The 14267-nt window shown below is 32.1% G+C and overlaps 1 protein-coding gene across 2 annotated transcripts in view; it reads left to right on the top strand.

Moving 5' to 3' along the window:
* Window positions 1–14267, top strand: part of LOC145241454 (phospholipase D1-like) — a 320978-nt gene that overhangs the window by 230902 nt on the left and 75809 nt on the right. For both annotated transcript variants that reach the window (XM_080104431.1, XM_080104432.1), the window contains exons 8-9: window positions 3156–3305; window positions 5836–5919. In XM_080104431.1, the coding sequence (XP_079960557.1) occupies window positions 3156–3305; window positions 5836–5919 (234 nt within the window). The remainder of the gene's footprint in view (window positions 1–3155; window positions 3306–5835; window positions 5920–14267) is intronic.

The following is a 14267-nucleotide window of genomic DNA, read 5'->3' as shown; positions in this document are numbered from 1 at the left end:
GAGGGACCTGATGAGATAACGTATGAATTTATAAAACAACTACCATTAAAGTATTTACTTTCTATTTATAATGACATCTGGCTCAATGGCAATCTTCCAGCCATATGGAAACAAGCCACAGTCATTCCTATACCAAAACCAGGAAAGGATGCATCTGACCCCTCCAATTATCGCCCCATAGCTCTAACAAGCTGTCTGTGTAAGATCATGGAGAGAATGGTCAACACCAGGTTAATTTGGTTTCTGGAAACAAATAAAATAATAACTAATTTTCAGTGTGGCTTCCGAAAACATCGTAGCACAACAGACCATTTAATTCGTTTAGAAACTTTCATCAGAAATTCATTTATACAAAAAAAGCATATGACTGCTATTTTCTTTGATCTTGAAAAGGCGTACGATACCACATGGGGGTATGGCATCATGAAAGATCTCAAAGAAGCTGGAGTGAAAGGAAGACTACCCATTTTCATCAACAACTTCATAAATAATAGACTATTCAATGTCCGTGTAGGAACATGCCTATCGGACATCAAAGAACAGGAAACGGGAGTTCCACAGGGAAGTATTTTGTCGGTAACATTATTCAGCCTAAAAATTAACAGTATTGTTGGATGCATAAACCAAGGCGTGGATTGCTCTCTATATGTTGATGATTTTTTAATTGCATATAGCTCAAGACATATCCATATAATTGAGCGTCAACTTCAACAATGCATTGACAAAATAAAAAAATGGACAACTAAGAATGGCTTCAAATTTTCCATTAACAAAACAAAATGTATGCACTTTTGTCAACTAAGAAAACTGCACCCAGATCCTCTTTTAAAACTAAATGATATTCCGATTCCTGTTGTAAATGAACATAAATTCTTAGGGTTAATACTAGACAAAAAACTTACATTCATCCCTCATATAAAACATCTTAAAAATAAAGGTAATAAAACCCTACAGCTAATGCGGGTCATTGCCCACACAGATTGGGGAGCGGACAGACAAACCCTATTAAAGTTATATAGGTCACTAGTGCGATCGAAACTAGACTATGGTAGCTTCATTTACGGTGCCACCAGAAAGTCGTATATAAAGATATTGGACACCGTTCAACATCAGGGCCTCAGACTTGCGCTGGGAGCCTTCCAAACTTCCCCCATCGATAGTCTCTATGCAGAAGCCAATGAACCCCCATTATCAATTCGACGCGACAAACTAGCCTTGCAATACCTGACCAAAATTCTCTCTTGCCCAGAAAATCCTGCTTACAACTGCATTGCAAACTCACTAGATTACTCGCTCTATGATAGAGAAAAATCACAGCCAACAAATCCAACCTCTAACTGTACCTTCAATCCAAATTACCAAAATCTATATTACCAAAAAGTAAAAGCTATAAAACCTTTTGGGCTCCGTACAAAACCACTAGTAGAAGATGCAGGTATCACAATCACCAATATCCATAATGTCAACCAACTAAGCCTTCCACCCTGGCTACTAAAATACCCTGAAATCATCCTTGAATTAAATAACCTCCCAAAAAACCAAACCCATCCACTAACCTATCAAGAAAAACTCCTTATCATTCAGGAAAAATACCCAAACCATCAGCACATATACACAGATGGGTCCAAAGACAGCAACAAAACCGGATGCGGAGTCGTATCCACTAACATTACCTTACAGAAGCGACTACCAGACCATGCCTCAATTTTTAGTGCCGAAGCCACAGCCTTAGATATGGCACTAGATCTCATCACTGACCTTACCCACAACAAATTTATAATTTTTTCAGACTCCCTATCGGTACTTGAATCCTTAAAGAATAAAAATTTAAATAACCCACTACTCATCAAACTGCTACAAAAAATACACACTCTCTCACAAAACAAAAGTATCAAATTCTGCTGGATCCCCAGTCATTCTGGAATTCAGGGCAATGAAAAAGCTGACATAGCTGCCAAAAATGCTTTAAAACTCCTTAAAAGCAATATAAAAATTCCACATTCTGACTACAAACAACAAATAAATAATCTGATTATGAAGAAATGGCAAGAAAGATGGAATAACTGTCCAAATAATAAACTTTTCAAGATCAAGCCCACAATAGAAGAACGATTACCAGATGCCAGAAGATCACGTAGAGAGGAAGTGATTTTGTCCCGTATTCGCATAGGACATACGCACATAACCCACTCCTTCCTGCTAAAAAAAGAAGACCCTCCAGAATGTTTTGCATGCCAAGAACCTTTTACAGTAAAACACTTTCTTTTGGATTGTGGCGATCTCGCGCATATCCGGCAAAATTATTACCATGTCAACAATATGAAAGAACTATTTAAAAAAATAAATTCCAACAAAATACTAACATTTCTGAAAAAAGTAAATCTATATAAAAGAATATAACTTTAATTCAATCCAACTTTACACCCCACCCCCCAAAAAAGGAAGGAAGCACATCACCTAATGATACAAAAAGTCTGATTTGACTCACTGATTAAATTAAAATATCTATTCAAAAAAAAAAAAAAAAAAAAAAAAACTGAATTCGGCATTAAATAACCAAAAAAAAAAAAAAGAAGGTTGATATGCCGTAAAACCAAACCAAACCCAAATGGTCACCTTCCTAGTACTGACTATATTTGACATTGCTTAACTTGGGTGATCTGACAAGAACCGGGGTGTCAACATGCTTAATAATCATTAACTCTTATAACTAATAAAAATTTAAATTGTGTCATTTAATAAATATTCATATTCAATAGTTTATCTGTTAATTACCTTTCTCTCAGAAAAGTATACCTTTGGTCTACTTTCGGCAGTCTTTTAACTCTTGCTTCTCTTTATTTTGTCATATAGTCCTCACATTCCATCAGCGATGTTTATGACAAGGAGGGGTAGCTGTTTTCTGAGTTGGAATGTATCAAACATGGTTGATTTTTTACCTCGAGGCAATGTTTTTTAGCTCCTTAAATGGCTGAGGATAGGTTACTTTGAAAGTCATTTTCTAAAAGCTATCCAATATATGTCAGCATGTTAAATAGATGTTAAACTGAAGATGATGATGATGATGATTGAAAGATGATGATGATTTAAAGATGATTAATAGTTGCCAAATGTTTTTTCAAATCTTTAATTTACTTTTTTCTCTTTCTTCACAGAGAGTTGCTGTTCTCCTGTTGGACGCACAGAAAACAAGTCGAATGGGCAGAACAACTTCAGCAAATTATCGATGGTGTTGGTAAAGAATTTATCAGACCAAAAAGGCTCGATTCATTTGCCCCTGTGCGCAAAGATTCAATTGCCAGGTGGTGAGTACAACCTATGATTTCCTTTGGATTCATTCTACCTAATTTTTTCTTTCTTCTCATTTAACGATTGTACTTACCCCCCCCCTCCAATACTCTCTCTCCACATGTACACTCATCTCTCCCTATATATAAAATTAGATATGTCAATATGTTTATGTATTTGTATGTTTAAGATTCACTCTTAAACTAATGAACTGATCATTATAACTTTATGGAATATATATTCTAGGCAACATAGTGAGTAATGTGAACATTTTTTTTTTTTTTTTTTTTTTTTGTAAAATTAATCATTTAGGGTGTATGTGTGTGTCCCCCGAGACTCACACACGCACCAAAAAAAAATGTTTTCTAAAAGCGGTAAAAAATTTGGTTCTTGTCAAGAATTTCATCTATATTAAAAAACAAAAATGAAGAAATATCTGAATGATGTATGTACTTGTGACAAAACAAACACATCATATTCCAAAATTGATCAAACAGTTTTATCTTTATAAAGAAAGTCAGTTTTAAGTGATTAATGAGAATTGGTTGGCATTACAACATAAATCTATATATATAAAATTTATATATAAAAGGCAAATGCGCGCACGCATTTTTTGTATGTCTCGAAAAGGCCTTTTTCGCGGACGGTCCCGGGGGGGGGGGGGGTTACTATCGCTTAGAAGTGTTTATATTTACCCTAGATAATAATAGCCTCTAGATTTATTTACGTCGATTTTTACAAAACTATTGCTATTTCAGCCCGTCTTGTGTTCGTTCAGCTTTTTTGTATAAAACCGAAACTAATTCAAAGCTAAGGCAGGTTCCCGGCAATCGCACCAGGAAACGTCCAGAAGCAATCAACTTTGATCAATGTGGGGCCAAACTCCTTATATCAGACAATTGCTATTCAAACTGGACAATGGGGAGCTGGTTTCCCCCTCCCCAACATCTTGGGGAAACAACCAGTCAAAGTTCGGTAAACAAACGCAAAAGCTGCCCCGCAGCAAAAGTTTACTCCGCGACTTCTATTTGACCTCATTAACGAGGTCAAATAGAAGTAGCAGAGTTAACTTTTATCGCGGACACGTGTCAATTCTGTTTTTAATACTTAAATAAATAAATTCAAACGCGTTTCAGCTACTCCTTATTGCTGGCCGAGCGAGTAATGTGTCAGGGTTTTTGCACACTTTATCTAAAGGTTGTGCGTTTGAATTGTGGTGTGAGATGTCTTTTTTTCTTTTTTTTTTTTTTTTTCGATTTTTGAAGGTTTAATATTGAAACCGGGTTATTTAAGCTATTTTTCACATTCTATTTTTTTTGTTTTTATTTTTCAGATTTTTTGAAGAAGTTTTAACGTTCGTTTTTCTGGGGAGGGGGGGGGTCCATCACATTCGCGTTTTCTTTTTTTGTTTTTCCGATTTTAAGAAATTATAACATCGTTCGTTTGCCTTACGTTAGTTTTTTTAAATTTTTTTTTTAAGTTTTAACATTTTTTTTTATATTTAAACAGGGTGATTACTTTGCTTATTCTTTTGTTTTGATTTAAGCACACACACACCTCTAAACACCCGGGCAACGCCGGGTACCCCCGCTAGTCTAGTATAAATTATGGTTGAATTATCTCCCTTTGTTTCTTGATTTTTTTACAAAATGATGGGCAAGGCAGTTACTCCTCAGATAGAAATAGTTCTATATAACTATAGTTATATAGAATATAAATAGATATCATCCTTGTACATCATCATCGTTATGCATGCGGATTCCCATTAACTTGAAGTTCACTTGAAGTGAATTTATTTATAAAAATAAAACTACTTGATTAATTTACATGATTTTTGGTGTATGATATTTTCTTTCTGTCACAGGTATGTACATAAAGATTTTTCTTTATTTTTGTTTTTTCTTGCAGGGGAGGGGGTTATGGACTAGCACGTCTACACATAATTCGCGGTTTCTACTATTTATTTTGTTAGTAGGGGATAATTTTAAGATGTCCCCAGACAATATCAAAGCTAATACTTTTTCTTTTTGTTCCCATACACACACACATATATATATACACACACACACACACACACACAAATAAATAATAAAAAGTCTATATTACAAATTCCCAAATGTTGTTCATCTTAATATTTATTTATTTCAGTATGTTAAAATGTTCAATTCTTGACAACACCTGTTTCATAGTGCAGAAACAATCATATAATTATGCCAATTTTTAAATATTTTCAGCCCTGACTCATCAGAAGAATAAGAACTCATTAACTTTCAAATAAAATAAAAAGAATATGGACATGATTACATAAATAAAAAAAAAAAAATCCAAAGAGGTCTCACTACTGGAAATTGCAATTGTATTTTATGATATTTATGCATCAACCCACACACACACACACACACACACACATATATATATATATTAGGCAGTGTGGCCCTATTTCTTTATTTTTCACTCCTGAATGTCATCATTAATGATTATAGCTGCACTTAAAATTATGGATTCTATAGTTCCTATATAAACCATTCATTGTTTTCTCTTGTTCAGGTTTGTTGATGGTGATATTTACTTTGAATCGGTTGCGGATAGTTTAGAAGCTGCCACTGAGGAAATATTCATTACGGATTGGTGGTAAGTAGTCTTTGGACTTTTATTTGCTTCTTTGTTTCCCAAATTTTTCATCATGTTGGGTTTCTTTTTTAAACCTTTTGACTATTGTAGGCTTTTTTGTCTTTTTTCTTTTTCTTTTCTCTTTTTTTTTTCCTTTTCTTTTCTCTTTTTCTTTTCTCCTCTTCTTGTAGTACCGAGAAGTTGAAAATGCACAAAAAAAAAAAAAATAAAATAAAAATAAAGTCTGGCTCTCAAATTGTAATTAACAACACGCTAACTATCGCTGGCTCTCAAATTGTAATTAACAACACGCTAACTATCAAAAACATCTGACTCTTGAATTGTATTAATAATTCTAAAAAACATGAATCTTGGAAATCAAGTCGTGTGACACAAATGACGCCAACGATATTCTGCTTCAAGATGAAAGTTCCTTCTTGTTTTACCTCAATGCCATTCTAAGTCAGTACGTCTGATCCTTTCTTTGGGTTAAATAATATGTTACTAGACAAGACACTGAATTACCTTGACACGCCCTCCAACAGAAACCCATTTTCACAGTCCTTTTTACTTTCTTTTTCTGCCTATCCTATTCCCCAACACTAGCAACTAATCTATTCCTACCATCATGGGTATGACACAAAACGATATCCGATGATGAGACCAAAATTTCGGATTTTGGGGAATTGTGGATTCCTCTCTTAATTGCTTTGACTCTGAAATTCACCTTTCTTTACTTTTTCTACATTTTTTTCTATCTACCCTTTTCCCAACCTGATCAAATACTCAAGCTCTAATCTGTTCCCTTCAACTGTACTAGCTATGAAATGAAACAGTTTCCAGTAGTGAGACCCCAATTTGGGATTTTAGGGAAATGTGAAGTCATTCCTTAATTGCTTATACTCTCAGGTTCATTCTGACCCAAAGTTGTAATACCTGTCATAATCTCATCTATGCGTAAAGTAGAATTTATCAATTACAAATTTGTTTACAAAATGTATGATTGCAAAAAAATTAATTTAAAGACTATCTGTATACAAAATAGAATCTGTTAAATATTTTGAAATGTTAAAATTTGAAACATAAATTTTTACTAAAATTACTTGGATTCTTCGTTAAATTGTTAATACCACACGAGTTACTTCCCTTGAATAAATATACAAAAAGTGATAACTATTTAAGATATATATGATTATTGCTCTGGATGTAAAGTAAGGGGAATGATAAATGGCTATAGAGACAGTAGGGTGTATTAGCATTTGTTAACAGTGTATCTGTTGTAATCTGGTTTTACCATAATAAAGAAATAAACAACATTATTTAAATGACATTTCATGTTGAAATTGAAAAATTGTTTCAGGATTTGAAGGAAGTCCATTTCTTTGATTTGTATTAACAAAAGGTTACTATCAGCCATCATGATAATGCAAAGAATCAAAAAAAATAAATAAATAAATAACATTTGATTGAAACGAACAAAATCTTCCTTTCTTTCTTTTTCTCGATGCCCTTTTAAATACAATTCAACTGACTTTGTTGAAAGTAGATTGCCATCTCTTCTATCAGTAATAGTTGCTTTTATCTCCCAACCATTTACCCATAATGCATTGCACCCTCTCTTTCATCCAATAATTCTCCTTTTCAGTTTTTAGGGTTTTTTTTTTTTTTTTTTTTTTTTTTTCATTTTAACATGGATATTTCTTTTTTTTGTCACATTTGGTCATATTATATTCTTGAAGTCTTTGAGTTTCAGATTTTCAAACAACATCAAACTTTCTCTTCCAGGGGCCCATGTCAATTAATGGAAAAGTATCTATTCTCTGCTTTTGCAACAAAAATGTCTAACATCATATTTTCACTATATTGATGGAGCACTCTTTAGCCTTGATGGGTAATCATTTAGATGTAGTGTCTATTGTAAAAAGTACAGGTTTTCATTTCACTGAATTGATGTCGAGTGTTATATAATGGATTGTCTTGTATAGAATAGTAATTACTGGGGCTGATAAGGGGGATGATAAGATTTTATCTTTAAGAATTCAAGCAACATTTACAGCATAGCTCTAAAAATAGTGTATATAATAATATCAAGTTTTAATATAAGCAACAGTTACCAATAATTATAATAAGAATGAAAATAACAGAAAGAGATACATCATGTGGTTCACGCCACCCCATAACATGATGGTAAAACCTAAACTTGACAAGAAATTCCTGAGTCTAATTAAAAAACACTTTCCACAACTAACCTTCAGCACAAAATATTCAATAAAACTATCCTACAGCTGCTGTGAAAACTTAGAAATTATAATCAAAGAACACAAGAACAAAATACTAAACAATAGTAGTAGAGAAAATAAATAAAAACAAAATGCACAAAAAGATGATAAATATAACAATAAAGATAGCATTAAGAACACTAGAATTAATAAAAATACTTTGATAGCAATAAGTTAATAATGAAGAGAAAAACTAACTTGAGTATTTTGCCTACCACAAAATAACTGCTCAACGAAAGGCATCATTTACCAAGCAACAATATTTGTTCATGAAAAACAATAACAAAAAATGCTATTACCAAGGAATAACCTCCTTAGATTTTAAAACCAGATTTAACCATAAAAGCGTATTCGATAACAAGATACACTGATTCAAAACATCACTAGCAAACCATTACTGGGTCTCATAAAAAATAGACGATCATCATTATTATGATAAGCCATTACAGTGTAGATATTTAGATAACTCATGTAAGTTATGTTTAAATGAGAAGCTTGAAATTTAAAAATTTTAAAGATCTCAGAAACTTACTAGATTGTAGAAGCGAAATAGCAAGCCACTGTAGACAAAGAATACACTTCACTTTTGGATAACCGTATACATAACAAATAAAGACATAAAATAAATAAAAACTAAACAAAATCAACATCTAAAATTGCAACGAGTGACAAAATAAACAGAAAAGAAATTATTCCAATCAATCAAATTAGGTAATAATTTTATGTTTACAAAAGGGATGCACCACATCCAAACTGTTAAAATGTTTTTATAGATGTGGAGGGTATGACTCCCAGAATGTGAACGATCTTATTTATAACTACGCATTAGGACAATCAACCAATGAGAAGCCTTTGACCTCATTATAAAAATATTGAATTTTAGATTCTAGTCAGTTCGCTATCAGTCTCCTTCTTGATATGGCTGAATCACTCGAGATCATAACTGCATTGATTCTTTGCCAACTGGATTTATTACCTCCATCTTTGTTCTAAAGAATGGTTCAACATTTAACACAAACAAAACCAAAGAAAAAATGAGTAAAGACCAGCCAAGCCTTTATTTGAGAAACCTGCAGCTATGGACCAATGAAAATATTAACCTGTGAGAGAAAAATAACAACTGATTGGTTAGGTAGCTAGACTAATCACTACTTGGATATTTAAACGAATCAATAAAAAATAATCTGATGATTATCTATGAGGATAAAACATGGACGGCTCTGTGTAGCTTAATTGCCATCAATATACTTTCATCTATTATATAAAGGGCAAAATGGACGCCTTCGCATCACAGGTTCGAGCTTGCCTGCCTACTACCGCTTTTTGCTCAACACACACCTCCAAACATCTGGGCAATGCCGGGCACCCAGGCTAGTACTATATATATATCTCATTAATATTTTTTATCCAGAATTTTATTATGTTCAGATAAATTAAAATTTGGTAATTGTTCATATATCTATAAAGTTTAAGTCGGAATAAGATGACTTAATTTGTAGACTTAAAATTACCAGTCTTTATAATTGAGCATTATATATATATATAATTTAAAGGAGATTAGAACAATCGTCTAAAGAGCTGAGTGTATTTTAATGTAACAGTGAAATTACTAGTTTAATTAAAATACAGGAAATAGAAAGTGCTCGTTGTAATTTAGATATATAATAAGCTCGATAGTTAAATGTCCTAGAGCTAATTCAATATTAAGTAATGTGATTGATAATTTAAAATCAAATTTTAATTAAATTAAAAATAATTAAATTAATATATATATATATATATATATATATATATATATATACACACACATTAATTCTTGTTATTGTATTTTTGTGATGGAGATAAGGCTAGCTTATCTTTGATAAGGATTCATTTTGAATTTTTATGATAGTTTAATTACCTTTTCATACCGCATACATAGGAACGTCTAAATATTTCTTTATTATGAAAATAATTATCCAATAACAAGAATTAATGTATACACATTTATAAGTGATAAAACTATCCAATATTCTGACAGAGTACTTGTACCTGATTGGTAAGTGCATCAGCATATAATCTCCATGATGCTGGTTTCAAATCAAAAACCAAAGACATGTTGATATGCTGTAAGAATGATAAAAAGTGCATGCATCTATGAAGAATCATACTCATAATAAAGATATATACTAGAAGGGTTACCTGACGTTGCCAAGGAGTAAATTAATTTAAAATACAAATGTCAAGTATCATGGTTCAATTGTGCTCTAAGCAGAAACATTCATTTTGAAAGCACCCCTGCCTTATCAAAGAATCTACTTTATGCCAGGCTTTTCTGTTTGTGCAGTTATAAAACTTCTAAAATGTACTTGTGATGTTAAGCTGTATAAGAGTGTTAACTTTGGTCAAAATCGGATTGTTCTTTCTTTGATTAGATTTTTTTGTATTATTGATCTTTGATACTTATTAGGGGCATTCCGATACAAAAGATATCTAAGAACACTGCCAAACATATGAAGAACATTTATGTGAAATTTTCTAAAAATTTGTCCAACTGTTTAGGAGCCCATAGGAGACGAACTCACACGCACAAAGTACCTGTTTATACATATATATATATATATATATATATATATATATATATATATATATATATATATTAAATTGTGATTCAATGAATTAAAAAAAAAATGTATTGAAATTAAGCGCTTGAGTTTCATATCAAAGATTTTTTATTATTCTAAGCAAGACAAAGAATACTTTAGAAAATTAATCTCCTTAACCTATAGGGTTTCGATGTCTACCATCTCATCAGAGCAGAGAGAATATTAGCAAATAGTTATAAAGGTATGTACCCTATCTTATAATCACAGGTTTCCATACCAACTGATTGTTAAACTAAAATTATTCTGAAGAATATATATATATGTATATATATAATGTGTGCATATATATTTATTTGTTTTTACATAAGCAGTAATATATTGCTACACAGTCATGAGCATGTTTCAGTTAGCTAGTTTTTAAAAACTAGAGACTTCATCAGGCGGTGTTGCCCATATGAAAGCAAATGATGAGGTCTCTAGTTACTAAAAATTAGCTGACCGAAACCTGCTCATGACTGTGTAGCAATACATTACTGCTTATGTAAAAACAAATAAAAAATATGCCTTGCTCTACTTCGATATTGAGCACTCTTGTATTAACCTCATTATACTTCACTTGTTACCTTACCTCTGAACAATAACAACCTCCAAATTATATGTATATTTGTTATTTTGTTGACTTTTTAGTGATAATGAAATATTCAATATTAGCGTCTCCTATCTAGGAGATCAAGGATTTTTTTAAATTCAATTTATAACATTATATAATCGATTCCTTATTGCTGCAATATTTTAAGTTATAAATTTATTATATTTTTTACTAGCATATCTTGTCCTTTCTTTTCTTTTCCAGTTTTAACAACTAGTCCTTTACTTTTCCATGTTTAAGCTTAACCATATTACTTTTATATATATATATATATATATATATATATATATATATATATATAGAGAGAGAGAGAGAGAGAGATGAAAAAGGAACAAACCAAGTTATATGTTCATCTCTCCATTTCCTCAGAATATCATTTTCTTTATGATTCGTGAAAGGATAAAACATTAGTGTCTGTAGGTATTAAAAAAATAATCATCTATATATTAATGCGATAGCGTGTGTTCTTTTGTGTGTCATGCTTACATCCGGGCTGTTTAATTGTTATGTTCTATTTCTTGTCATAAATAATTTTATCAAGAATTCTTCATAATTTTTTATTTTGGTTTCGATTCAAGCTAATGCACCCAAGTCATATAGATACTTTTTATTTATTTTTTTTTTTTTTTAAATCGCAACTTTATAACATAAAAATCGATAGAACATTAACTATATAATAATATATACAAAATATACAAGAATTAAAATATATGCAAGTATACTTTACGACCGGGCTTTACCGGGCGTTTGTGCTAGCTTAGATAAATACTTTTGCAGTTTTAACAAAAAAGCTACAATAATATCAGAGCGTCTCCATTTACACTGAATATCTACAGAATGCCAGCATCAATATATTACATATGAGTCCCCTGTGGAATTTCCACAGGTCCCGCTTGTAGTAATAATTATGTCAGCCCCTTTAAGAACTCAGTTCTTATTGTTGTGCACTCTAAGTTGAAGTTAAAAGTAGGTCACTTAAGCTTATACACACAGATCATGATGTCATAATCATCGTCTTGACATTTAATATAAATGTTTAAATTTCAACTGTATTTCTCATGGCTAACAGTGACCATGTGGATTTATTTCTTGCTAATGGAGTCAGAGATGGCTTTGTTGCCGGGTTCGAATCTTTCATAACACTCTGCACTGATGATTCCCGAAAGGATGAAACACTACTGTCTATAGGTTTAAAAAAAAAATTATAAATAATAATTGTGTGTGTGTGTGTGTGTGTGTGTGTGTGTGTGTGTGTGTGTGTGTGTGTGTCCTTCATGCTCCACCTTGTATAACTGTACTAACTCCCTTAACACTAAGACAAATATTGACACATGTATAGATTCTTACTTTATCTTTGTCTACATAAATGCATTTTGATATTGAGTTTATTGAAAATAAGCATCTATTGGTCTCAATTATAACCTAACATGGCAGCAGATCTGTGCTTTCCTGAGACTCCAATCATCTCTTTGTCCTCAACACCTGTTGCCTGTAAATTCAATACATATAAACTGAATAAGTAATTTTATTTTCTATGTATTTCGTTTTTCCAACTCTGAACTGCTATGGCCACCTCTGCCTGCTAATAATAAGCAAAGCAGATCAATTGAGAATGCAAGATATTTGCTTTGAACCAGAAAAAAAAATTAATAATTTAGGGATGGGAGTTATATCTTCATCATCATCTTCTTCTTCTTTGGTTTAACATTTTGTTTTGTTTTTTTATATTATTTTATGTTTAGTCTTAGATTTGTTCTTTATTTATTTATTTTATTTTACTTCAGCAAGTTCTCAGAAATCAAGAGAAAATCTTCCTTGCGTTAAAACTTGATTTCTATATGAGATACGTAGATATCAGCGTGTTCATTTAAGAGTCTCTTTACTTCTCAAAGCTGGAGTGAATAAATCGGTGAAGAATATTACTTTCAATTGATCCCGTATATGTATAAGCTATACTTTCTTTCTTGTAGTCTTTCCTTGGTTTAGCAGAATTCCAGAACAAGAATTTATTTATGTTTCTGATTTTTTTAGATGAAGATTGATGATTCGGATTATTTGAATTATTAAAACACATATAGATATGTATCATCGGACTACTGTTCTCATCTTGGGTGTGATTTTCACAACGTTTCAGTCGATATAACCTCTTACCTTCTTCGGGTGTATCTTGTCGAACTCGGAAATGTTTCTGTCAAACTCTGGAATTTAGACAGAATTTCGAGCGGAACCCTTTATTTACTTCACGGAGGTAGCATGCTCTTGTTCCGTCAGCCATGACTGGATAGAGGTCCTAAGTAATTCGCAAATGTATATTTCAGTCGCCCACACTGAGGATTGAACCTTCAACCTTCAGGAGAATATCACTTTTACAATTGATTTTTCCCAGTACTCTAACCACTGCGCCACGGGTCCTTGCGGAGGTCAGAGGTTATATCGACCTAAACATTGTGAAAATCACACTCAAGATGAGAACAGTAGTCCGATGAATAATAATACATATAACCAATCCTCATCTCAAAAATTCAGAGACATATAGATATGTTGTAAGATTGTACATTTAAAAACAGTAGGTTTAAGATTCCCAAAATTCATACAAGAATTGTCCTTAATTGGTATAACTGATAAAGTACTAGATAAAATTCAATAGTAAGCGACACTTTTCTGGAGGTTGAAGGTTTGATGCTCAGTGCTGGACATACTTGGAATACAATTTTGAATTACTTAAGATTAGTGGGCGGGGGGGGGGGGCTTTGCCCGGCATAAAATATATTATAATTTGTTTAGATTTTGTATATATTATTAAAGTCATGATTTCAAAAGTAAAAAAAAATTAAATGAAGTATTTGGGGTGGCATC

The sequence above is a fragment of the Euprymna scolopes genome, chromosome 20, assembly GCF_053919585.1.
Source record: "Euprymna scolopes isolate OS-2025 chromosome 20, ASM5391958v1, whole genome shotgun sequence".
Taxonomy (NCBI): domain Eukaryota; kingdom Metazoa; phylum Mollusca; class Cephalopoda; order Sepiida; family Sepiolidae; genus Euprymna; species Euprymna scolopes.
Note: the sequence above shows the minus strand (reverse complement) of the source record. Positions and strands in the feature narration are given on the sequence as shown.